The sequence below is a fragment of the Stylophora pistillata genome, chromosome 10 (assembly GCF_964205215.1).
Source record: "Stylophora pistillata chromosome 10, jaStyPist1.2, whole genome shotgun sequence".
Classification (NCBI taxonomy): domain Eukaryota; kingdom Metazoa; phylum Cnidaria; class Anthozoa; order Scleractinia; family Pocilloporidae; genus Stylophora; species Stylophora pistillata.
This window is the reverse complement of record NC_142528.1, coordinates 16,716,501-16,743,759: the sequence shown is the minus strand read 5'-3', so window position 1 is coordinate 16,743,759 and position 27,259 is coordinate 16,716,501. Positions and strand designations below refer to the sequence as shown.

Here is a 27,259-nt window from a genome sequence, read left to right as displayed (position 1 = left end):
TTGCTTCTGCTCCCCAGTCGCTAATAAAATGCAGACATGTTATTCACCAGCCGGGAGGTCCGTATTAGGAAAAACTGTGCCCGAGGTCTTGGATACCGCCGTACGCCGAGTGCGGTACTCAAGACAGAGAGCACAGTTTTTTCCCAATACGGACCGACCTTGGCTGGTAAATAACATTTTTGTTTTTTTTAACACTTAACAATATGCTTGCCCAAAGAACCCAAAAAGATTTAGGGCTACAAGTACGAGTTTGATTATGAGACGATCCTCCATAAAGTGCTATTTTTTTCTTCGCGAGTAGATAGGTTAAAGAAAACAGATGCTATTAAAATTAAATAGAAAGGCTTTACCGAAACATTTTTATTAACATAACGGTAAAGGTGACTTACAAGGCTTCCAAGTAAATTTTTAAACATTTTTCATTAAAAGTATCTGTCACGATCTGACGTCTGTCAATTGGAAAGGGAAAATAAGTGCATGATTGTTTTTGAAGTTTTACGATCACTTCTCCATCACAACAAACTCGCCACCACTCGAAGTCACATCGCCACCGTTGGCGATTTGACTTAAACGTTAAGTGTAGCCTCTCGTGTGGCACTTACATCAAATGAAAGCTAAGATGTAGTAGTACATCGCGAAAAGGGAAAGGGACTCAGAAGTTAGGTTTAGTGTCTCAATAATGGAACGTTAAACGACATAAAACATGCTGATATCACGAAGATTATGATCAGTTTGCGAACAGCAAAACCAGAGTCAAGTATTTGCCGAGTGATTTTCACTGAGTGATTCCTGCTGATATGAATAATGTTGTATGAAATTTACACCATATAAGTGCTAAGAATTAGAAGTATAATGCGAAATTAACAGCGCTTACAAATACAGCGAAGTTTACTCAAACAGACTTTGACGTCCTTTGTTTTTTGCTTGTAAACCCTTTGTAATTTTAGCCCTAAATCTTTTTGGGTTCTTTCGGCAAGCATATTGTTAAGTGTTCTAAAAGCGCAAAGAATATCGAGGTGAGCTGTAACACGAGTCTCGTTCTTATGAACGCAATTCTCAATTAAATCTAACGAATCATACGAAAGGTTACATCTTGAAGTTTATTTATCTTTTAGTTTTTATGATTCAAAATTAATAGTGCGTGCCAACACGGCAAAATTTGGCAGAAAGCGACTTGGCCTCCTCTAGGAGTCCCTTTGTGCTTGAAACAAAGAGTTTACCAAACAAAGAAAGGACGTAATTGAAGACGATTATCCTTTGTAATATTAAATAAAGAACGTAAAGGCCTGTGAAACGTTGTCAAATGACAGGTTAATTGTTCAAGAGCTCGGTAAACATTCTCGAAGTTTGCATAAATTGAAATTTTCAATGAGATCACTGACTTTTTTTGTGATTGAAATGTGCTCAAAACCTCAATATAACAGTGATCTGCTGAAAACCATTAAGAATTTGAAGAGATGAAAAATCGTGGTCCTCTCGATGGTTCATTCAAGATCTGCACTTCTTTCTAAGGAATTTTTAATTTACTCAACCGCTTAAGGTGGTTTCTTGTCATATTATACAATGTAGATAACATTGGGAAACTTTGCTGAAACTTTGCTTACTTGGGGAGTACAGTATTGCATATTTGCTCTTCTATTTGTTCACAAACGCTAGAAGAGCTAAACCACTAACTGTTTCAATTTGACAGCACTTGCATCTCCAACGGCACAGAAGATATTTTTAAACAATTAGTTACAGTACTTACATTTCCTGAGCAAAATTACTCTAAGACAACCATACAAAAAAGCTCACATTTTTCGCTGAAAACTTTATCAACAATGGTTCCTAAACTATACTTCTGTCTGCCTGAGCTACATTATACAAATTCAAAGTGATACAATTAGTACCGAGACCAAATAATATATGGGTCTTTAAGGACTTCATAGGTTTTTTGTAGAAACATTAATTGGTCAATTTATTTGTCTAAGAACATATAGTTTCTGAGTCTGATATCTCAGCCGTGAATTGATTGTATCGTGGTAGCTGTTTAACCGTCTTAAAAATTCTTTATTGGCTATATGCAACAGATAGATAACGTCTTCCATATACCTCTTTCAAACTGGCGGTTTAATTGTGCTCTGGTTAACAATACTTTGTTTTAATTTTTGCCATGAAAATATTGACATGCTATATGTGGTTTCTAAGAAACATGAATGAGTGTCCGGATGATGATAAGAACAACGACACGCAAAACACACTAGTTGAGCGTGATCCTCTAACGTCCTACAAAGTAAGTACAGCCTTTCGTATATACCATGATTATTTCCATGCAAAGCTTTTTCCCTGAATTGGCTTATCATGTATGAACCATTTTTTCATTTGTTGAATAATACTAACACTACTGAGAACAGATTGGCAATGATAAAATTTCTAAAATATCAAGCTTTAATGGTTTTGGTAGGTTTTAATCGTCTTGTCTAACCAATAGCCAGAAAAGATTGAATACGATCGGATTTTATCGTCTTGTCTAACTAAAGAAAAATTTCAAAGCGTACAGCTCTGAGACCGTGCGCGCTGTTGCACGTGAAGAGGGATGACAGTTGCACTACACTGACGTACAGTCTTTGGTATGCGAGTTAGAAAAATTGGTGGTTCTGTCCCAAAGCTTCTTCTCATAGGAAAGCGATTTCGGCAGAAAAGACATCTGAGAATTCCTCTGAATTCATCGTTGAATCTTTGGTTTAAACCAATAAACAGACAAGGATTTATGGCACTATTGGCATGTGATATGAAAAATAAACCGGAAGTAAGGCGTTCAACCTTGAGCAAAGCTTTAAAAGTGTGAGTAAAATAGTAAATCAATAGATGTAGAATGTGAGCTGGCAACCAACACAGTGCAAACGTCACCGACACGATAATGATAATGCGCAGTACCTTGCGCTTTGACAGTTCATTCCGATGTCTCTGATGAGCTGTTGGCTCCCCTGGGATCTGGTGTGACCAAAGATGTCGACCAATAAGAACATGAACCCATGCGATGACAATAAGAGGAACCAAATATAGTATCAAGAACATGATCATGTAATAGGCTTTGGCGATGGAAAGCTGGACACTTCCGTCTAGGGAAAAGAAATTCCAAACCAATCTACATTCCCAGTGAAAACCATCAGCACTCTTTACAACATCCAGGAGCAAGAGATACGGCAAAAAACACAAGGAAGACGAAATCCATATCACAGAGGTGACTAGTTTTGTGTTTCGAATGAAACAAATGTCTCGAAGTGGATGCAAAACGGCGAAGTAACGATCCACTGTAACAAAGACAAGTGTTATGATACTCGTAGCAATGGACTGGCTCCCCAAGAAGTGAACAAACTTACACGTGACTTTTCCTACTGCCCCTGGGATCCAGGACAAGCCAGTATACAAGAATTTTACCTAGGAGGACAGGGAAGTACATAAAATAGGTTTTTTAATAACAACCGGAGCTCATAGCGTGGGAATACACGATGTGTTAAATTCCTGGGGGTGATTGAGCGCGATTTTCGTAACGAAACTAAACGAGGAAGTAACATTTGATAATTGGCCAACTGTTACTCACCTCAAACGGCATGAGGAAGAGAGAAACCAGGAGATCTCCAACCGCCATATTTAGGACTAAGAAATTGAAGTTAGTCCTCATCCTTTTACGAGAAACCACAATGTAAATGATACAGATGTTACCAAAGAAGCTGAGGACGAATATAACCACATATGCCAAAGTTAGACAACCGATGAATTCGAGTTTGCCACATCTAAGAAAAAAATGTGGAGTAAATCAGCTTCGATCTCTATAACTTTCTTACAATAATTTTTTTAAGAACCTAACTTAGCATAGCCAAGCCTAGATAACTTTTGTCACGGCTGTACAGAAAATCCCTCGTGTCTGATGTTGTCGAGTTTCCCAATAACGTGAGGGGAGAGAGGCATTTTTGATAAATAACTTTGGTCGAGTAAGGCGCTTCATATAACTTGCGCTTGCTTATCTGCTTGAATGGCCTATTAACACCATGCGATTTGCACCTGACGCCTTTCCCCACGTATCGCAAAAATCACTTCGCTTCTGTTGACTTTGTCTCTTGCAGAGGCTGCTATGGTTACATTACGAACCTTTATTCACCTAAAATGGCCAAAACAAATATCTTCAAGATAATAGCAAATAAAAACGTACCTGCAATAGATGAATTATCTGTCACCATCATGCTACTTATTGCCACCGAGTGATAAAAAAATTTTAACCGTCTTTTTACTGTGGTTTAAACCTGAAACAAAGCCGAGAATGTTACAAATTAATTTTCCACAAATTAAATTTTCACGAAAAATTAATGGTACAAAATAAGGCGTATTTCCTACACCTTAAAATCAACGGTATGCACCAATTATGTGAATACTATGAATTGTTTGCAGCTGTTGTTTTGATCTATCCTTTTGGCCTTTACATCATCGCATACAACTACAGAATGAAGAAATTAATGCTATTTACTTTAAGAACCGATGATTATTTATCGCCGGGTGGATCGCAGCGGTGGGGTAGGTTTGGAGGATTTTAGTGGTGTCACGAGAGAACTTATTTGGTTCTGTATTATTCCTAAGATCCCCCACTAAATTGGCAGTCAATTTTCTATAGTCCCCTTTTGTACTCTGTTGGCTAGAACTGATACTGCTCCGTTACCTTTGCGTAAGGGTCTTCATGGGGAATAGCTTTGACGGGTGATAGTTAATTTAGTTTCGATTTTGACGGTTGACAGTTAAAAATTCAGGGCCTTTACCGTTTGACGTTTATTAGAGAGAAATATGTCAATCAGTAAACAATTAAGGATGAACGTTACATTGGTATCTCGGGCACTTCGACGATTCTAGCCTGTTCCAGTTGTCATATAGTAAGACGGAGCGAAATAGTGAGGGGTGCGATGGTAACAGAGGAGAGAAAAAGCGAGAGAGGCTTGGGTCGAGTCGGAAAACCTTTCTGCGAAATAAAAATAAGCAGTGAAGACTGTATATGACGGCTGCTGCCTCCTATCACATATTTATGAGTACCCTGTTCCACAAGGAAAAGATGATTCAAGAATATTTAACAATTATTCGCCGAATGTGAGGTGAATATCGTCCAATAATCTCCGAGACGAAGTCGATTGGATTATTCGACAATATTCACCGAACCAGAGGCGAATAATTGTTTTAGTATAACTTCAGAGCTGAACAACAGAGAAATTTCTAAAATCATAACATTTTAGTAACATTTATTAACATTTTATTTTAACATTTTATATAAACCGCGCGGAGCGGTTTATATAGCGTCATATAAGGAACCGCTCGACCAATCAGATCGCTGGAAACTCTTTGCTCAGCTCTGAAATTATACTAAAGCGACTTATTGACACTCAACCAATAATTGCATAGTAGAAAATAATCATATTTATGATAAGAATAGTGAAGACAACAGTAATGATTACGACAAGAGTAATAGAAATGATAAGTTACATGGGCTAGCTCAAGAACCTCACTGTTCCTATATCGGTCTTTCTTCTCAGCTCCAATAATGATAAATCTAGGCTTTAATTTAATTTTGCTTACTAAATGTAAATTATTTTCTTATTTTAATTGTTTTCCAATTTCGATTTTGTGAGACGTTTTTTAAAACTACAGAGATGGTCTGTAATGAAACGTCACCTTGAGTGCAGCTAATGTCAATAAAGTATCCAAAGAAGACGAAAAAGATGGCAGTGCAAGGGCCGCTGGTGGTGGTTGAGGAGTTGTTAACTTTCGCTTGCAGCGGATGCCCTTTAGCGCCAGTGAGAACGCGAAAATTCACTCTGGATTGGCTTACTTTTCTTTGTAGTCAATTAGATATAACAGAAATATAGAATTGAAAGCGATGTATATTGCACGTCGCTGGGTTTAGAAATATGTTTCATAGTTTTGTGCGACTCTCATGGGTACGAATTTATCTGAAGCTCGCATCTGATCAGTTTACGACTTTTGTTTTCTTGGAGACCATTACACGCTACCTTCGGGATTCCTCGCTTCGTTGACCTACAAAAAAAGAACACAGTCGTGGACAGACTAAGGAATGACAATTGAAATGTATTTCAAAGAAACGTCCCCTGTTGTCGCCTCTCGTATTATGATATAGAGGGAAGTTTCAAGAAACAACAGAAGTCTCTAAACAGTTACTTTACGTCGTCTGTTACGATGCGAGCCCCCTGTTAACTTTCTCTTTCAATTGCCATATCCCAGCTTTCGCCTCCGAATGCTTCTCAAATTGATTTTAAACTTCACATTTCACTGAACTGCGATGGCAAAGTTAAGGGAGCAAAGTGATGTGTTCATATGCGAGAGTTTGATTGAAGGTCTCCACTAAAACGAGAGCATGGTAGGTATATCGTGCGACTCTTTAATTGTTGGTAAGATGTCTTACCCTTTCCACAATGAAACTACGTCGGTAGAAAATTTGAATAAAATCATTTTCTTACATTTCAAGAAAAAACAAAGCTACAACTTTTGCGCACACATCTTGTTGGTGTGCAATATTTAGAATTCAGTGTTAAAGAAGTGCAAGACATGCCAGCTATTAACAACTAAACGTTACCTGGAAATATGCAGTTAGCGAAAACTGTACGCGGCTGGCAACACTTTTTACCGTCTTCTTTCTTTGCGTTCAAAAGTGTTCCACATTTTAGGTACACTGCCGAAGGTTTCGTTTTGAAAAGTCTAAAGTACACTTGACGTTAAAGCTGTTTCCCGCAAGAATGGTTGACTTTTCCTGCAGATAATTAATGGTGAAAAGTAATCCTGATAGCAGACATACAATTTACTCATGTGTGCTATAGTTGACAGAATAGTTTTAATAATTCACTTTTCGACATCTCCAATCTATTGATAGACAGCTGCTTGGAATTAAGTTAACAAGAATAAAGAGCAAAGAAAAATACAGCAACATATATTCAAGGCACCTGTCAGCAAAAAAGGAAGAAATTTTATCTGCCTTTTTTCCACGGTTTATTTGCTTCTGCTCGTTAGTAATATATTGATAGATGTGACATATATGTAAATAAGTAAAAGGACATGGACAAAAAAGCAAACAGGAGACGACATTTATGTCAGTACTGTCGTCAAAGGTATTATTAGGTTATATATAAGCTTCTAGGTGAGATTGTTGTAGATAGGTTAAGTTGTAGGAATAAAATATAAATACGTATTTTAGTATTATTCAATAAACAGTGGCGTTACCCTCTGTCGATGTGGTTCATTGCCTCTCCCCTGGATAAATTGAGTCTCTTGCATGCGTATTTGAAATTTGCATACTGCATGTTAGTCTTCCTCGCAGCCGTTTTTAGTCTCGGCACGCAACGCTTCTCCCCACAAACGGCTGCTCACATTCGAACAACATTCCTTTTCCCAATAACGTGAGGGGAGAGAGGCATTTTTGATTAATAACTTTGCTCGAGTAGGGCACTTGCTTATCTGCATGAGTGGTCTACCAATACCATGCGATTTGTACCTGTCGCCTTTCCCCACGTATCACAAAAATCACTTCGCTTTTGTTGATTTTGTCTCTTGCAGAGGCCGCCATGGTTAAATTACGAATTCTTATTCAGCTAGAATGTGCCAAAACAAATATCTTCACGATAATAGCAAATAAAAACGTACCTGCAATAGATGAATTATCTGCCACCATTACGCTACTCATCGCCAGTCAGTGATAAAAAATTTTAACCATCTTTTTACTGTGGTTTAAGCCGGAAACAAAGCCGAGAATGTTACAAATTGATTTTCAACAAATTAAATTTTCACCAAAAATTAATGGTACAAAGTAAGGCGTATTTCCAATTTTTTTTCGATTTTGGCGGTTGACGGTTAAAATTCAGGGCCTTTACAGTTTAACGTTTATTAGGGAGAAATATGTCAATCAGTAAACAATTAATGATGAACGTTACATCGATATCTCGGGCACTTCGACGATTCTGGCCTGTTCCAGTTGTCATTTAGTAAAACGGAGCGAAATAGTAAGCGGTGCGATAGTAACAGAGGAAAGAAAAAGCGAGAGAGGCTTGAGTCGAGTCCGGAAACCTTTCTGCGAAATGAAAATAAGCTTATAGCGACTGCTGCCCCATATCACATACTTATAAGTACCCTGTTCCACAAGAAAAAGATAATTTAAGAATATAGTGACTTATGGACACTCAACCAATAATTGCATGGTAGAAAATTATCATATTGATAATAAGGATAGTAAAGATGATAATAATTATTATGACAAGAAATGATGAGTTATAGGGGCTTTAATTTTAATTTTGCTCGCTAAATGTAAATTATTTTCCTGTTTCAATTTAGTTTCCAATTTCATTTTTGTGAGACTTAGTTCACACAACAAGGATTTCTATGTTAAAGGATATTCCGTCACTCCGCCATTCCACTTTTCCATCATTCTCTTGAATAACTGAAGGTATCGTATTTCGCAGCCTCCTCGCTTCGCAAATTTAGCGGCCCTTTTTGGCAAAAGTCGTTGATTCAAACAATTAATGCTCTATTTTCAAGGATAAAAAATTCTTCAAAGCTTCTATGATATGCAGATCATATCTATTGAGATATGTCTGCAAGGAAAAGTTTTGCTTTGAATTATGTGTCGGTGGATGCCACTGTGAAATGATTTTGAGATGTTTATCGTCTCCTGTTGTGTCAAGGCAAGAACCGAGAAGATTGTATCTTCGAATCTACATCCTCTTACGGGGAAACTGCTCGCTCGAGGCGAAATATTGTCACAACTACAGAGATGGTCTGTAAGAAAACGTCACCCTGAATGCAACTAGTGTCGATCATCGACACTAGTTGATAAAACTCAAAAGAAGATGAAAAAGATGGCAGTGCAAGCGCCACTGGTAATGGTAGGGAAGTTGTTAACTTTCCCTCCAGCGGATGCGGCCCTTTAGCGCTAGTGAGAATGCAAAAATTCATCTGGATTGGCTTACTTTTATTTGTAGTTAATTATATTTAACAGAAATATAGAATTGAAAGCGATGTATTGCATGTTGCTTGGTTTAGAAATATGTTTCATAGTTTTATGCAACTCTCATGGGTACGAATTTATCTGAAGCTCGAATCTGATCAGTTCGCGACTTTTGTTTTCTTAGAGACCACTACACGCTCCATTTGGGCTTCCTTGCTTCGTTGACCTACAAAAAAATATAGTCGTGGACAGACTAAGGAATGACACAATCAAAATCTATTTGAAAGAAACGTCCCTATTGTCGCCTCTCATATTATGATGTGGAGCAAAGTTTCGAGAAACAACTGAAGTCTCTAAACATACTTTACGTCATCTTTTACGTAGGGAGCCCTCTGTTAACTTTCTCTCTCACTTGTTACATCCCAGTTTTCGCCTCCGAATGGTTCTCAGATTGCTTTTAAAGCCTCAAACTTCGCTGAACTGTGAGGGCAAAGTTAAGAGATGAAAGTGATATCTTCATATATGAGAGTTTGATTGAAAGTGTCTACTAATACGAGAGGATGGTATGTATAACGTGCAACTTTTCAATTGTTGGCAAGATGTCTTACAGTTTCCATAATAAAACTGCGTCGGTAGAAAATTTGAATCAAATCATTTTCTTACATTTCAAGAACAAACAAAGCTACAACTTTTGCTTACACATTTTACAGGCGTTTAGTATTTAGAATTCAGTATTGAAGCAAGATATGCCACCTATTAACAATTTTTACGTTACCTGGAAAGATGCTGTTGGCGAAAACTTTACGAGATTGGCAGTACTCTTTATCGTCTTCTTTGCGTTTAAAAGCTAGGGTTCGAAATTTCATGTACACTGCTGAAGTTTCGTTTTGAAAAGTCTAAAGTACACTTGACGTTAAAGCTGCTTCCCGCATGAATGGTTGACTTTTCCTGCAAATTATTAATGGTGTAAAGTAATCCTGATAGCGGACATAAAGTTAGCTCATGGGTTCTAGAGTTGACAGAAGAGTTTGAATCATTCACTTTTCGACATCTCCAATCTATTGATAGACATCTGCTAATTGGAATTAAGTTAACAAGAATAAAGAGTAAAGAAAAGTACAGGAACATATATTCAAAGGCACCTGTCAGCTAAAAAGGAAGAAATTTTATCTGTCTTTTTTCCATGGTTTATTTGCTTCTGTTCGTTAGTAATATATTGATAGATGTGACATATATGTAAATAAGTAAAAGGAAATGGACAAAAGAGCAAACCAGAGACGACATTTATGTCAGTACTGTCGGTAAAGGTTTTCTTAGGTTATATATAGTTTGAGGTTCGGTTAGGAAAGTATAAGCCTCTAGCTGCGAGTGTTGTAGACAGGCTAAGTTGTAGGAATAAAACGTAAATAAGTATTGTAGTATTATTCAGTTAATTGTAGCGTTACCCTCTGTCGATGTGGTTCACTACCTCTCCCCTGGATAAATTGGGTCTCCGGCATGCGTATTTGAAATTTGCATACTGCATGTCGACACTTTTCCCACAGCCAAAAAAGACAAACGACTTCCTTTAACAATAAAAAGTTCTAATAACGCGAATAACAACTTAAGACCAAGTTATAACTTCGACTTCATAACAAGATTTGTTCTATATGCGGCGCTTGATGTTAACACGTAACGTAACCATTCATTGTTTTCTAAATCGCGTGAAAAAACTTCGGGCGAACAAACTTTTGGTCCGCGCGAAATGACTTTTGGTATGGGCGAAGCAACTTTTTTCTAGGCGATAGGACTTTGAGATTAAGCGAAACGCACTTCGAGTAAAACGACCGGTTTCCTTTGAAGAGGAGATGTGGCCAAAAATCATTTTCAAAATATGGTGGCAACAGCCAAAAAATCGATTCGTCTCATATTCTCAAGTTAGGTAGGCCTTACGGTGAAACAAAGCACTGCATACTTCGTTTGGCTGAATGTCGATTTATTTTCGAGAAAATCGACAAAAGCTGAATTTCGTCCAAAGGCCGCTTTTGAAGCTCAAAATTTCAGACGAATCTCGGAGCGTCGCGCCACGAATTGAAAACACTTGGACCGATAAAAGCTACCAAATCCTGAAAAACAGCATCAGTACATAATTTGACTGCGATTTCAGCAATTCTTGATCGTTCATTTCATAGTTAATCGAGGGCACAACGTAATTGAATTTATCCGACCTTCTTTTAACAAGATTAAAAATACGTCAAAAGCAACCTGTTATTTAACTATGTGCTACACTAAATAATCGACTGAAAATCTGGCTTTTGGAAGGTGAAGTGGGGTTCTTTTTTATCTCCAAATGATTTTTTGGGGAATGATTCAGTGCGATTTAATCAAATTTTAAAGTTGGATAAAATGAGCTCATTTGACGATGCCGTCAGTTATTCGAAAATGTACACATTCACACGCAAACTCGATTGTTTCGCATTTTACATCCTATCTACAGCTTATTTAATATAATATCATCTTTCCGTCCATATTGCTGTATCACAAAAGGGGATTGCAGTCCTGAAATTGTTGCATTGCTTCCATAATAGCGTTATAACTTGGCAGGATAGTCAACACCTGATAATAATTGTTTACAAAGCGTATCTAAGGGTTTCTCTTTTCCATTTCGTTGAAAAGGAGGCTGTAATTACTTCACGTAAGAGATCTTTGTTTAGATATAAGTCTTTAACTAAACCTCGAGCCAAATGTTGGCGAAATGTTGCTAGTCCATAAACGTGTTTCTAGTTTGCGGAATAACGCTAATTAATTCAAAATTAGGGTCCACAGAAATCGACAACTCCGCAAAAATAGAACTTTGGACTGTGATGCTCGTGGCTACAGGAACTAAGGTCGAGTGTTACAAAGATGAAACAAGAGCAAACAATTATTTAACACCGATACTTATTGAGTTCATATTTTTATTTTGTAAATTATTGTTTAGGTTGATAAAGCTCATTTTAGGACAAAAAGAACGAAAGATAAACCGATTTCGGTGATTAAATCCTCTGCTTGCTACAATACTACTGTATTTTACTGAGGTTTCAACTTCCCAGCACTCTTACTAAATTTTCTTCTGTTGAAGGCATGTAATATTCAAAATGAGTTACAGTCAAACCTACCAAATGAAATTCAGAGGGGTGTTTTTATCGTTAAGCGCTGGAACCACACTGAGTATCTATAGAAACACTTGGTGCTTACTTTATGTAAGAAGGAACCGGTCTAGATGACAATTGCCTCGAGTAGAGGTTAGGATTTTAAATAATTCACAATTATTTTTTAAGACGCTGAACGATTGAAACGTATTTGTTTCCTCTTCCTTACTATTTTAATCTCTGAGATAGAATAAATATATGAAGTTCATATATTTTGAACTGCGGTATTAGATACGTATGATGCACGATCCTCGTAGTAGATAGCGCTATTTATGCAATAGCGAAAATCAGACCTGAAAAAAATCAGGCCTGTACGGGACTCGAACCACTGACCTCTGCGATACTAGTGCAGCGCTCTACCAATTGAGCTAACAAGCCAACTGGGAGCAGGCCGTTAAGTTGGTTCGTAATAAACCCGTGAAAGTGATAAATGAGATAGAATAAATATATGAAGTTCATATATTTTGAACTAAGTTCAAAATATATATTTTGAACCAAGTTCAAAATATATGAACTTCATATATTTATTCTATCTCATTTATCACTTTAACGGGTTTATTACGAACCAACTTAACGGCCTGCTCCCAGTTGGCTTGTTAGCTCAATTGGTAGAGCGCTGCACTAGTATCGCAGGGGTCAGTGGTTCGAGTCCCATACAGGCCTGATTTTTTCAGGTCTGATTTTCGCTATTCCATAAATAGCGCTATCTACTGCGAGGATCGTGCATCATACGTATTTTAATCTCTATTGATTGTCTGATTAATTACAGAAATTACCTTGAAACTGGCATTTTCACTAATAAAATGAATTTCAGAGAAATTAAAAGATGTGGACTCTGCAATAGCATTGCGTGTCATTATCCTCATAAGGATATCTGCTGGTCGTTCAAAACTATAGTAAGAATACACTGTGACTTCGACAGACAATCCCCTTTTGTGATACAGCAATATGGACGGTAAGATGATATTATGTCAAATAAGCTGTAGATTGGATGTAAAATGCGAAACAATTGAGTGTGTGTGTGAATGTGAACAATTTCGAACAACTGACGGCACCATCAAATCAGCTCATTTTATCCAACTTCAAAATTTGATTAAATCGCACTGAATCATTTCCGCATAAAATGCTTTGGTGAACGCAAAGAACCACACTTTGCCTTCCAAAAGCCCGATTTTCAGTCGATTATTTTGTATAGCACATAGTTAAATAACGGGTTACTTTTGACTTATTTTTAATCTTGTTCGAAGAAGGTCGGTTAAATTCAATTAGATTGTGTAAATAAACGATCAAGAATTGCTGAAATCGATGTCAAATTATGTATTGATGCTGTTTTTCAAGATTTGGTAGTTTTTATTGATCCAAGTGTTTTCAATTCGCGGCGCGACCCTCCGAGATTTGTCTGAAATTTTGAGCTTCAAAAGCGGCATTTGGTCGAAATTCTGTTATTATCGATTTTCTCGAAAATAAATGATATTCAGCCAAACGAAGTATGCCTACCTAACTTGAGAATATGAGCCGAATCGATTTTTTGGCTGTTGCCACCAAATGTTTGACCGTTGGTAACATTCGCTCTTAAAGTTACTTTAGAAATGGCATCTCAGACCCTTTTATTTTGCAACAAAAGCACACGTAGCCCTTCTGGGAAAGAAGGGTTGATTATCAGACTTTTTAATTGGGACTATCCATTTCACTCTTCGGTTTAAGTCTAACTTTATCTTTCAATACTCGCGTATCATTGAATCGTTTTAGCCGAAAAAATTTAGCCAGCAAAAATACAGCTTTAACAATGAATCATGAAGCATCCATTTTGTGATGAAACAAAAGCAAAAACTGTTCAATTTTCAATCAGCCTCGTTTTCATACTTGAAAATGATTTGCATATTGTAATTTCAACCAAGGAGATACCAGAATTAGCCTTGACCACGAAAAGAGTGATCGCCATAGATTGTCTGGATTGCTCTCATTAATCCCGCGCATGAAAAATACAGAATTACGGCTACGTTCGTAATTCTTGGACAATTTCGGCGATAGAAACTCAAAAAGTGGCAGAGGATAGTCAAAACAAAGAAAACAAAAACTCTCGTGAGATTGTTATGCTACAAACACAGTTGGCTTTCTTTCCCAGCTCTCGAAGTAAACAAGTCATTCTTAATTCTTAAGAAAGCGAAATCTCTTTGCAATATAATAAATCCTTTATTAACCAAGCTTGTTCGGTCAAGATGACTGGATATTAGCCTAGTTCTTTTTTCTCATTTTTATGGACCTCGACTTCGTCTCGGTCCATAAAAATGCAAAAAAAGAACTCGACCAATATCCAGCCATCTTGACCTCACGCTTAGTTTAAAACGCATATGTATTCCCAATGTCTATATTAAAACTGGGCTTTACATGTCCGTACATGTGTACAGACTGGGACACAACATGCATTCTTTTTAAACACTCCTCTCTTTCAGTGCGACATAATTAGCTCTGAGTTTGGGAATAGAGAGATGGGATTGAAAAATTTCCATGTTGAGAAGTCGATTTCAAAATGGCGGTCTAAACTTTGTTCGACAAAGCAGGGGTAGGACACTATTATAATGTAACTGATAACAAATTAATAATAAAAAAAAATTGATTCTGCAATGATTGAAAGGAAATGAAATCTCGAGGCCATCTAGGCCATTAAATGAAAGATAGAGAAAGTCGGACAAATTTTTCCAACAGCCTCTATACACACTTTAGTAAAATTCAGAGCTGAGCAAAGAGTTTCTAGCAATCTGATTGGTCGAGCGGTTCCTTATATGACGCTATATAAACCGCTCCGCGCGGTTTATATAAAATGTTAAAATAAAATGTTAATAAATGTTACTAAACTGTTATGGTTTTAGAAATTTCTCTGTTGCTCAGCTCTGAAATTATACTAAAACAATTATTCGCCCCGGGTTCGGTGAATATTAATGTCGAATAATCCCCTCGACTTCGTCTCGGGGATTATTCGACGATATTCACCTCGCCTTAGGTGAATAATTGTTAAATATAAATGGATTTAAAACAGAAAGATGTTTTTTAAAAAGCTAATATATCTCGGTTGGCACTGACATTGCGTTTACTTTGTCTTTCAAAAGCTTCTACAATCCAACTTCCACAATTTGCATTGTGAAGAGGAAAGATATTCAGTTGACAATTGCAAGTGCAGCGGATACACTTTTCCGACTTTCATTTCAGGTTAGACTACAAGCTTTACCGCCTGTCTGGCCAAATACGTCGAGCGAGTCAAAAAAATGTCAGTGAAATTTAAATTGATGTTAGTGCGCCGCAGGAATGGAGCTTCTGCGGTACATCGGCGTCACTTCAAGTTCTCCATGGCGCGATAAGAGAAATTCTTTTTTTCGCTGATTGTTTTTTTCTTTTTTTCTTTTTGACTCGCGCGACGGACCTCTCCGAAAAGGAGAGACTGTTCGTACTCTAATTTCAGACTGATATCGACCTTAGATAAACCTCTCAGACAAAAACAAAAAACAAACAAACTCGTGTAGAAGGGTTGCAGCACTATGGCTATGAAACTCCTAATCCAACGATTAAATAACTGAGGTGCTCTTACACAGAACAATGATAGTACCTTATAGCTATTGTTCTCGCTTTATTTTCATGAAAAATTTGTTCAGCCCATCCAAAGTAATGGTTTCTAATATTTAAGTCCTTTTAACTATTTTACACGGCCAAGCATGTCACATCTATCAACATGTTGTCGTCGAACAGAAGCCAATATGCCGAGGGAAAAAAGAAAGATAGAATTTCTTCTCTCTTAAAACAGGTGCCTTTGAATATATCTTCCTATATTCTTTTTACCAAGTTATTCTTGTTGGGTTAATTCCAAGCAGATGTCTATCAATAGATTGAGGATGCCGAGACGTAAATTATTCAAACTCTTCGGCCTACTATTAATTCATAAGCAATTTGTATGTCTGCCATTAGGATTGCTTTTCACAATCTGCAGGAAAAGGCAAAAATTCAAGCGGGATACAGCGTTTACACCAAGAGTGCAGAACGTTAGGCTTTTAAAAAGCAACTTCAACCATGTAGATGAATGTCGAAAGCCTTTAAATGTAAAGAAAGAAGCCGGCAAAGAACTTGATACTTTCAAATTCCTGCAGTTTTTCCGACAGCATCTTTCAAGGTAACGTAAGATCATTAAAAACTGCAATACATGTCTTGTTCTGCTTCAATAATGAATTCCTTTTTCTTCTTTAAACACATATAAATTTTTTACGCAAATGTTGTAGCTTTGAATGACCTTAAAATATAGCAAGAATTATTCCTATTTTTTAGTGACGGAATACTTATACTATTGTGGAAAGGGTAAGACATCTCTAAAAAATACGGAGTACATTTTTTGTATAAGTACTAGGCTCTCGTTTTAGTATACGCTTTCAATTGAAGGTATCACTTCACTCTCTTTTATTGAAGGGCGAGGTTTTATGAGCATCTGAGAAGCACTCGGAGGCGATAACTGGTAGGCAACAATTGGGAGAGAAAGTTAATAAAGTGCTATCATTATAAAAGACGAAGTAAACTGCTAAGAGAGTTGCGTTGTGTCTAGCTACTTTCATTCATATCATAAAATGAGTGGCGATAACAAGGAACGTTTCTTTCAAACAGATCTTGATCGCGTCATTCTTTATTCTGTCCAAGGCTATATGTTTTTTAGTCGATTAAGCGAGGAAACGCAAAGTGAACGCGTGATTAAGGTTATCGTGCACCTTCAGGGGTGTCTCGCGTGCAAGCGACGTAGCGCGTCCGGTTTAAACTGTAGATATCTAAACCCCTATATCATATTAAAGCTTATTGGACTGGCTATCAGACTATACCAAAAATGTTTAAAAAAAAATTAATTGTCAAATTTTTCACGGCTTCTAAATACGAGCGCCCGAATCACCTTTTAAGAGCTACAAGTCAAAGGGATTTGTTCGATTGCTCTCAAATTTTGACAGTAGCTAGTTTATAAACAACAAAAACGTGTCTCCGAAGTTTTTATATCTAAATACTTTTTTTCAAGAGCGATTTTTCTACGATCAGTCCACATTTTTTTAGTCCTATTTCAAAAATGTTCTGTAAATTTTCACTGAAGGCAAGTCGCAGACACGTTTTTCTTAGCGCTTTGGCCCCGGAAACGGAGGAACACATCAATAAGCGAAAAACAAAATTCGCTTTAACATGTAACGTTCAAAAGGTGATTCGGGCGCTCGCATTTAGAAGTCGTGAAAAATTCGACAATTAATTTTTTTTCAAAATTTTTGGTATAGCCTAATAGCCAGTCCTGTAAGCTTTAATTTGATATGGGGAGTTTACAAATCTACAGTTTAAACCGGACGCGCTTGCACGCGAGACACTCCCGAAGGTGCTCGGTAACCTTAACGGAGGTCCGTGAACTGAACAGTCGAACGTCTTCATCATGCCCTTTGTGAGTGGCACAAAACACAAAACATGTTTCTTAGCCCATACATCGCTTTCAATTATATTTTTTCTTTTTAGCTGATTAACTACAAAGAAAAGTGAGCCAATCCAGAGAGAATTCTCAGTATTCTCGGTTGCGCTAAAAATCATCATTCTCTGCAAGCAAGTGGCGCTTACACTGCCAGTATTTTCGATTTTCTTTTAGCCGTTGTCGACACTGGCTGCACTCTTGGTGACGTTCTGTTTTAAAGATCTTTACACTTGTGACAATATTTTGCCTCAAGCGAGCAGTTAACGTTTTCCCCGCAAGGAGAGTAGGACATCTGTAACAGAAAGGGAGACAACGTGACTTCCCCGGCCACAATCGTAAATCGTTCCAGATTCCGCAACAAATTTTACGCGTGCACTTTAGATTATATTCTATTTTTTCAGCTTTTCTTTCCTTTATGTGCAGCATTTTCATCATTGCAGAAACTGTTTATATCTATCCTGATTTGCAGAAACCCTTTCTTTAATTTGTAGCACTTAAAAAAAACTTCACCAAGTTTCTTAATCATTCAACACACTTCATTTGTTTGTAGAAAGTTACTGAAAATAGCAGCAACTTATAAGTTTGCAGCTTTCAGATAAGTTCACTTTTTTGCACTTAGCATGAAAATTTTTAAACTGAGAATAATTTCCATACTGATCAGAACGTAACTCTCTAACTGAGTACAATTTGCATGCTATTTAGAACGTACTTCTCTAATCCAAACGTATTTTGTTTTTGACTTGGTACAATGTGCATACTAGTTACAATGCATTTTTTCTTAATTGCAATGTATATAACTTCGAATAAAATGCAAATCGTGAGTTTCGGATATATTAGTGTCGTAGGAGGGGAAATTTCAAAAGGTATTTTGTCCACTTTGGCGCTGCATGGCCGGGCATGTGGGAGGGTCACAATGGGGTAATTGCTTTTGCGGCTAACGATTACAAATTTTTCCGAGTTTTGATTGACGGTCAATCTTTTCCCACGAGGTCAAATAACATTTTTCCATGGTAAAGTTTATGTCTAACGGTTAAAATTTGTCAATTTTTACACCTTACGACTAAATTATTTTTGGTTGTTTTGTAGCTTGCTGTTAGCCACATTGAGTCCCTTGAATGGCCACAGCATAATTTAAAAACTAATTAATTTACATTTAGCCTTTTTCCTTTTCGCTTTTAGTTTCTTCCGCAGTAAGGGATTAGTCATGATCATGATTTGTGCCGGGAAAGGTGGAGGATTTCTTGGCGGGGGGGAGGGGATCACATGGTTTTCAAGGAGATCGGAGGGGTGATCAGTTGTCGCCAACTGAATATAATATAATGGGGGGGACTATAAGAAATTGACTTCCAATATAGGAAGGATCGTAAAAACATTGCAGAGCCTCAGAGGGGATCAGAAAAATTTATCGTGAATCGACCAAAATCCTCCAGCCCACCCCTCCCCCTCAGGTTGAAACCATCGGTTTGGTTATTCAAGATCAAAGTGTCACAAGCCACCTCAATGAAATTTCAGAGGAAACTGCCCAGGACAAATTCTTACAGTCAGTAATCTACTACATCACTGAAAACTGGTCCATCAGTAAAAGACGTCTTCCAATAGACGTTCTTCCATTCTAGAGTTGCAAAGATCAACTATCATTCAATGACGGCATCATCTACAGAGGTGATCGCATTGTAGTTCCAGCTAAACTAAGACAAAGCCTAACTGAAAAGTTACATCAAGCTCACATGGGTGTCGAGTCAACTTTAACACGTGCTCGTACATCTCTTTGGTGGCCTGGTATGAACTCTCAACTGAAACAGTTCATATCTTCATGTCAAGTTTGTCAATCCTTCCAAAGAAAGAACCCAAAAGAAAGTCTGATGAGTCATTCTACTCCTGACAGACCTTGGTCCCAGCTCGCAGCCGACCTTTTTGAGTTTAAAGGGGAACATTATCTGGTATTGGTCGACTACTACAGCGACTGGGTCGAATTTGATAAGATGGGAGACCAAACTGCAACTGAAACCATTGCCTTGCTACTCAAACACTTCTCACGATGGGGACTTCCCGACGAGATTGTCACTGACTGTGGAAGGAATTTCGATTGTAAGGAATTCTCGCAGAGGAAGCAGATAAAACACACGAAATCCTCACCTCACCATCATCAGAGTAATGGCAAAGCAGAATCAGCTGTGAAGATCGTCAAATCTATCTTGAGGAAGACTGAAAACTCTGCTTGAAATCCTTACGAAGCCCTACTCGATGAACATAATACACCTACAGTTGATATGACGACATCACCTGCTCAAGGATTTCTACACCGAAGACTGAAATCTTACATTCCTATGAAAGCCACTCTGCTCAAATCAGAAATTACTGAAACGGTCCTGGAGGAAAAAGCTAAGAAAACAGCCAAGTCTCAAATGATTACAATCGAACTGCCAAAGATCTGAGTGTTTTAAAACCTGGTGATACAGTAAACATCAAGCCTGAAGGACTAACCAAAGGACAAAAATGGAGAAAAGGACTTATTGTTCAGAATAATCCATTTCGTTCATACAACTCCTCAGAAGAAACCGCGTACACCTAAAGCCCGCAGGAAAACCGCCGAATACAGAGAAGACACAATCTGTCCCAAATCTAAAAGCGAAGACCAAAGTCCGTGCCTCGGAAACCAAAAATTCTAGTTCAAATACTGTATCTAGTTCTAAAAAACTTAAATCCGAGCCCACTAAGCCTGTTAAGTCCGTCAAGAAGATGGAACTAGTTGTTGCAAAACGGACACGTTCAGGACGTTTAGTTAAAATACCAGCAAGATCACTGAGTGGTATGAGAGGTTTGGTTCTATGATGGCGGCAAACAATTCTTCCATTGCATGTACGTTTTCATCAACCTCTTTTCAAGGCCCCCTCTCCAGCTTCCTTCCTTGAGAGAATAAGAAAGAGGACGTTGGGGACGTTTTCCGTTTGCATACAAGTCTTAAAATATTTGTTTTAGCACGTTTTGGATGAACAAGAATTCGTGTTGTTACCTCTTCGTGAGACGATCTTAGCATTAATTGACAGAAGTAAGGTAATTATTGCAAAACCCTCCGGTACAAATCGTGTGGTGTCGTTAAACTACTCAGCTGCGCAGGCGTGAGTTACATAAAGAACCCTAAGCGAGCCTCTCTGAAACTGGAATACTAGATATTATTGAGGTTTGTAACATGACATCTGCACGGAAGCAACGATGATGACGTAATCACGTCTTTAAAAACGGGTTGAGGGGAGCAGGCATGTATTTTAAATCAGTTCAGTCAAGACAAGGTGCTAATCGAGAACTTAGGGTGTAAAAATTTCCCGAAAAAATAAAATTCGTTTCCGTGCTTGTAGACGACGTCGTCGTTTAAGGTTAGCTAGGCTAAGTTAGGTTCACACTGTTTGTTACATAAGTATCTTAGAAATCTCGAAATCGAAGCTGATTTATTCTCCATTTTCTTTTTTTAGGTGTGGCAATCTTTGAATTTATCAGTTGTTAACCGTTACTTTCCTGTCAGCAGTATCGTATGGCTAACTTTAGCATATGTAGTTATATTATCTAACTACACTTCGTAGAGTACAAATAACGCCATAAACGAGTACAAATATCACGCGGTATTTGTACTCTAGAGTGCCGGTTCAACAAATTTTCTCGCATCGCGCAAGCAAAGAATTGAATTGTAATTACGAAAAAAACAAATGGCGGACAATTTGAATCATATTTCCGACAACAAAGAGTCAGAATGGCTGGCAAATATAGATCCAAGTTTATAAGATGAATCAAAGGAAGAAAAATAGCTAGACGACCATGAAATTTCTTCACTTATTGAAGGAAATAGAAACAGCAACACGATAACTCGCCAATTCCGTTCCGCTTCGCATACTTCTCTCACGCACTACCCGTAAATAGATATCCGCAAAATTCGCCCGCAATGAAATAACAGTTTGGCGTGTTGGATAATAAATAACTTAGTAGACGTTTTGTTGTGTAGTATCGCTGAGTATTTATACTCGTTATTTTTATTTTGACTCGCCCTACGGGCTCGTCAAAATACGGTACAACTCGTAAAAATACTCAGCGATACTACACAACAAAACTTTTAATAAGATATATATATATTCGTCCTCAGCTTCTTTGGTAACATCTGTATCATTTACATCGTGGTTTCTCGTAAAATAATGAGGACTAACTTCAATTTCCTAATTTTAAATATGGCAGTTGCTGATCTCCTTGTTTCTCTCTTCATTATGCCTTTTATGGTGAGTAATAGTTAACCGATTATTAAATGCTACTTAATCGTTGTTTCACGTTATGCTAAACGCTCTCACTCGCTCTCAGCATTTTAACACATCTTGTATTCCTACGCTATGAGGTCGAGTTGTTGTTGGAAAACCTCTCTTTTGTACTTCCCTGTCTTTGTAGGTGAAAAATTTGTAAACTGGCTTGTTATGGATCCCAGGGGCAGTGGGAAAAGTGACTTGCAAATTCGTTAACTTCATGGGGGGGCTTATCAATTGCTGCCAGCATCATAACACTTGTCTTCATTACAGTGGATCGTTACTTTGCCATTCTTCGTCCATTTCGGAATGTTCGTTTCATTCGAAACTCAAAACTAGTCACCTCTATGATATGGATCTTATCTTCTCTGTATTCTATTGCCGTATATCTTGGTCTTTGATGTTGTAATGCCGTGCTAATAGCTTCTACTGCGTGATAGTTTGGAATTCCTTTTCCTCAGACGGAAGTGTCCAGCTTTCCATCGCCAGAGCCTATTACATGACCATCTTCTTGTTTCTATATTTGGTTCCTCTTGTTGTCATCGCATTGGTTCATGTTCTTATTAGTCGACATCTTTAGTCACACCAGATCTCAGGGGAGCCAACCATCATGGTGGCGGTGACGTTTGCGCTGTGTTGGTTACCAGCTCACATTCTACATCTATTGATTTACTATTTTACTAAAACTTATATAACTTTGCATTAAGTTGAACCCCTGGTATCCGGTTTATTTTTCATATCAGACGCCAACAGTGCCATAAATCCTTGTCTGTTTATTGGTTTAAACCAAAGGTTCAACAATGTAGTGAGGGAAATTCTCTGATGTCTTTTCTGCCGAAATCGAATCCCTACTGAAAGAAACATCCGCACAGAACCACGTGTTGTCCTAAGTCGCAAACGAAAGACTGTACGTCAACATGGCACCAGTGTTATTCCCCTTCACGTTCAACAGCGTCCACGGTTTCAGAGCTGCCCTTTTTGAATCATTTTTTGCGTGGGACTAAGCGATAAGAACCTGCGAAAACCCCTATTCATAATTCAGTTTTGTTCTATTTCTGCAGACAGCAGCTTAATCCGTGATGTTCCTTTAAACTCTATGGTGAACAAATTCGGCTCAGTCCAAGGGTTCGAGAACGTAAGTGCAGAGGATTTTGAGTTTCAGGAGCACACTTATTCCCTTTTTGGTAGGGCGTGATCATCATCGGTAGCATAGGCAGAAAGTACACATCATGATCATCAGCCTATTGTAATATACTCTGTTGTACATAGCTTTCACCCGTCAACCACATCACGGGAAATTAGAAACTATAGTAAATTTACTGTGACACCACCAAAATCGTTTGTCCCAAACTTCTGGAATATATATCATACTATGTAGATATCGTGGGGACTCCTTAAACTTTTTATCGACACAACACAGCTCAAGAGAAGGGATTTATGTTCGGAGGGAACATATTAAGAATTTTCGGATTTTCGGCGTTTTACAGGTTATATTTTTTGCAATACTTAACTTGAAAAGAGAAGCAAAAAAAATTAGACTTCAGTCGTCAATGGTGAGTTTTGTTTATGCTGACATTCGCCAGCAACAGGTCACGGGGAAACGTTGTTGAAACTTTACTTATTTAGGGAGTACTTTATTGTATATTTTCTTTTTTGTAGGTTACAGTACTTACATTTCCTAGACAAAATTGCATGAGGACAACCAAACGCATCTTTTACTGAAAACCTTATCAATTATGGTTCGTAAACTATACTTCTGTCTGCCCGAGCTACATCACACACATTCAAAATGATACAATTATTACTGAGACCAAATGTTAGATGGGTCTTCAGGGCCTTCATGGACTTTTGAGAAATGTTAATTTTATTTTCTCAGCGTATTTGTCTAAGAATAAGCAATTTCTGAGTCTGAAATCTCAGCCGTGAATTGATTGTATCGCGGTACCTGTTTGCCCGTCTTACAAATTCTTCTACTTTGTCTATAGTTATTTTCACAGACAGATAACGTCGTCAACATACTTCTTCCAAACTGACGGTTTAGTTATGCTTTGGTTGATAATATCTGGTCGAGCGTGTTCTTCTAACCCGTAGCTTTTGGTATATACTATGCAACTTTTTCCTTAAGTTTGCTTATCATTTATTCCCATTTTTTTCATTAGTTGAATAATACTAGTACTACTGAGAACGGATCAGCGATGATAAAATTTCTAAAACATCAATCTTTAATGGTTTTGGTAGATTTTAATCGTCTTGTCTAACCAATGTCAAAAAAAGATTCAATAATCTTGGCTAACTAAAGAAAAATTCAAAACGCACAGCTCTGATACCGTGCGCGCTGTAGAGCGTGAAGAGGGATAACAGTGGCACTACATTGACGTACAGTCTTTCGTATGCGAGTTAGAGCAACAGGTGGTTCTGTCCCAATGCTTCTTCTCGTGGGAAAGCAATTTCGGCAGAAAAGATATCTAAGAATTCCTCTGAATTCATAAATAAATGCTGGATGTGAGTTGGCAACCAACACAACGCAAACGTCACCGCCACAATGACGATCATGCGCAGTACCTTGAGCTTTGACAGTTCATTCCGATGTCTCTGATGAGCTGTTGACTCCCCTGAGATCTGGTGTGACCAAAGAGGTGTACCGATAAGAACATGAACCCATGCGATGACAACAAGAGGAATCAAATATAGTATCAAGAAGATGGTCATGTAATAGGCTCTGGCGATTGGTTAGAGCGCCGAATTGTGCTGTGCGGGAGGTCGAGGGTTCGAGCCCCGGCCGGACCAACACTCATGGTCTTAAAATAACTGAGGAGAAATTGCTACCTTTCTATAATATCAAAAAATGGATAGATATTCTAGTCTTCTCGGATAAGAACTAATAATCCGTAGGCCCCGTCTCCTGCAGGGTTAGGGGTAGGAGACGTTAATTTCCCGCGTACGAGATTACTGTGTGATGGATGTCCTCTCCTGGGGTGGGATGGGTGGGGTGAAAGGTGAGGTCGTTACACGGACTGAAGCGGCTGCCAGTGGCGCCTGATAATGCTGACGTCCGATCTCAACCTTAATAACAAAATTTGCATAATATGGCGGATGGACACGTTTTCCTAGCTCCGAAGGCTGATCGCTTTATCTCCGGGCCGCGGCTTGTTAGGACCAGTTCCTTGCCTGATTTGAGTAAAGTACATACTGACTCAACTCTGGTAGTCGCTGATCAGATTAATAACAAGAATATGTCTACTTCTGTACCCGAATACGGTTCGCTTTCCTCGTCCTTTGAAATGAGCGAAATGGCTGCTATCAAGAATGCATTAAATGGACGGTCCATCAACTCCCTGAAGGTGAAAGATCTAAGGGACGAACTTGAAAAGAGAAAGCTTTCTAAATCTGGCAGGAAAACTGAGCTGGTTAAAAGACTCAAGGAGTCGATTTTGTCAGGATCTGGTGAAATTCAAATTCCCCGCCACAATGTCAACCAACCGTCACCTCGGCCCTCGGCTGTTATAAACCTGGACGACACTAGCAGCAGCCCAGAACAACAGAGTCACACATGCAATGGCTACAAATCCCTTAAAGATCTATACGACCGCTTGGAAAATGAGGTAAACAAACTCAAAGACTCGTATAGATCTCGATTAAAGGACAGTAGAGAAATACAGTCAACCTGTAAATCATGTCAAAATCAACAACGGATACAGGAAGAAAATCGCGCTCTGCGAGAGCAACTTCAGCTAATGAAGGGAAATCTAGATAAAACAAAAGAGGAGCGAGATTCCCTGCAGATGGTAGTATCATTGCTAAGCAAGGAGCTATATAACTTTCGCCTTGACAGCAAGGAAGCTTTTAATGAGTCGCCTTCGGTTGATCCTAAGGTGTCGGATACAAAATGGTCGGATACAAAGGCGGACACAAAGCAAAACAATAGATCATCTAAATCTCAATCTTCCAAAACAACGAAGAATCACCAAAGCAAATCGAGCAAGAAAAAGCCGCCAAACAAGAGTTCTCACAACAGCTCTAATACTCTTAACCACAACCAAGAAAGATCCTCGCCGACCACCGTCATTATTGGCGATTCAATTATCAGAAACATACAAGGGTGGCAATTAGGGAAAGAAGTCGGCCACCGGGTTGTTGTAAAGTCCTTCGCGGGAGCTACAACAAGTGATATGTCACATTATGTGAAACCAACACTGGACAAGAAGCCGGACCAGATCATTTTACATGCTGGTACTAACGACCTTGAAAAACTATCCCCAAGCGAAATCGCCGATAACATCGTTGACCTAGCGAGGGAAATTGAAAGCTCCACGGACGCACAAGTAATAATATCAGAGCTGGTCACAAGATCGGACCTCTCAGATAGCGGCGATGTTGATGCAGTCAACAAAAGGCTTCGAAAATTCTGCAATCAGCGACAGTGGCACTTCATACTCCACGATGACATTCACTCAACGGACTTAAATAGAGGAGGACTTCATCTTGGGGAGACAGGTATTGCCAAAATGTATAACAACTTCGCGAATAAATTACATGAATGTAGTTGACCTACTAGCCGTCTGTTCAATTCAGAGCGTAATCGCGACCTTGGAAATCCAATCGTTTCTCACCAATTTCTCCCGCCTAAACGAGGCTTTAAATTGGCCTCGCTAAATATCAATAGTCTTTCTGCACACATTGATGAACTAAGAATTTTGCTTTCCGAAAGACCTATCGATATCTTAGCCATAAATGAAACTAAATTGGATGACACAATAGGCGATAATGAAATTCATATTTCTGGCTATGAATCTATTCGTAGAGATCGCTCTACTAACGGTAGGTCTGGAGGGGGTGTTTGTTTTTTTTATTCGTTCCGAAATCAATTATTCTGTTCGCTCTGATCTAATATGTGAACAAATAGAAAGTCTGACTGTCGAAATCAAGAAGCCCAGATCAAGGCCTTTTGCCGTTATGACCTGGTATAGACCCCCTGATTCTTCAATTGACCTTTTTAGACCATTTGAAGAACTTATTGGAAAACTAGACTCAGAAAATATCGAATATTACGTCTTAGGAGATCTGAATTGTAATATGGCCGCACCTAAGTTTGACAAAAGTACAAATATCTTATCTAATATTGCTGATGTTTACGGCCTTGACCAGTTAATAACTGAACATACCAGAATTACCGACAAATCACGTACTTTAATTGATCTAATTTTTACAAATACTCCAGATAGGGTCGTCTGCTCAGGGGTCTCACATATAGGCATCAGCGATCACAGTTTAGTTTACGTTTTTCGTAAAGTTTCTATTGAATCGACAACGAATAAGCATACTACCCTGAGATATAGGAAATTTAAGAATTTTAACTCTGATCACTTTCGTAACG

At 38.2% G+C, this 27,259-nt stretch overlaps 2 protein-coding genes, 1 long non-coding RNA gene and 2 pseudogenes across 3 annotated transcripts in view; 2 read left to right on the top strand and 3 right to left on the bottom strand.

The window, feature by feature from the left end:
- Nucleotides 1-1,147: 1,147 nt before the first annotated feature.
- LOC148722017 (substance-P receptor-like) lies at nucleotides 1,148-7,594 on the bottom strand. Its single transcript, XM_088736985.1, has 4 exons — nucleotides 7,523-7,594; nucleotides 6,023-6,054; nucleotides 3,584-3,776; nucleotides 1,148-3,420 (listed from the first exon to the last, which is right to left on the bottom strand). Exons 1-4 carry the CDS (start codon nucleotides 7,592-7,594, stop codon nucleotides 2,527-2,529), a joined length of 1,191 nt encoding a protein of 396 aa, XP_088593111.1. The 3' UTR covers nucleotides 1,148-2,526.
- Nucleotides 7,595-8,975: 1,381 nt separating this feature from the next.
- Nucleotides 8,976-9,911, bottom strand: LOC148722016 (uncharacterized). Its single transcript, XR_015992763.1, has 3 exons — nucleotides 9,744-9,911; nucleotides 9,332-9,448; nucleotides 8,976-9,194 (listed from the first exon to the last, which is right to left on the bottom strand). It is a non-coding gene; the product is annotated as an uncharacterized LOC148722016 (long non-coding RNA).
- A 9,421-nt stretch (nucleotides 9,912-19,332) lies between these two features.
- Nucleotides 19,333-22,867, top strand: LOC148722015 (C3a anaphylatoxin chemotactic receptor-like; annotated as a pseudogene).
- A 1,323-nt stretch (nucleotides 22,868-24,190) lies between these two features.
- LOC148722013 (substance-P receptor-like) overlaps nucleotides 24,191-27,259 on the bottom strand; it is a 6,088-nt pseudogene continuing 3,019 nt past the window's right edge.
- LOC148722014 (uncharacterized) overlaps nucleotides 24,957-27,259 on the top strand; it is a 4,578-nt gene continuing 2,275 nt past the window's right edge. The window contains exon 1 of the mRNA XM_088736667.1: nucleotides 24,957-26,379. Within this exon, the coding sequence (XP_088592793.1) occupies nucleotides 24,972-26,379 (1,408 nt within the window). The 5' untranslated portion in view covers nucleotides 24,957-24,971. The remainder of the gene's footprint in view (nucleotides 26,380-27,259) is intronic.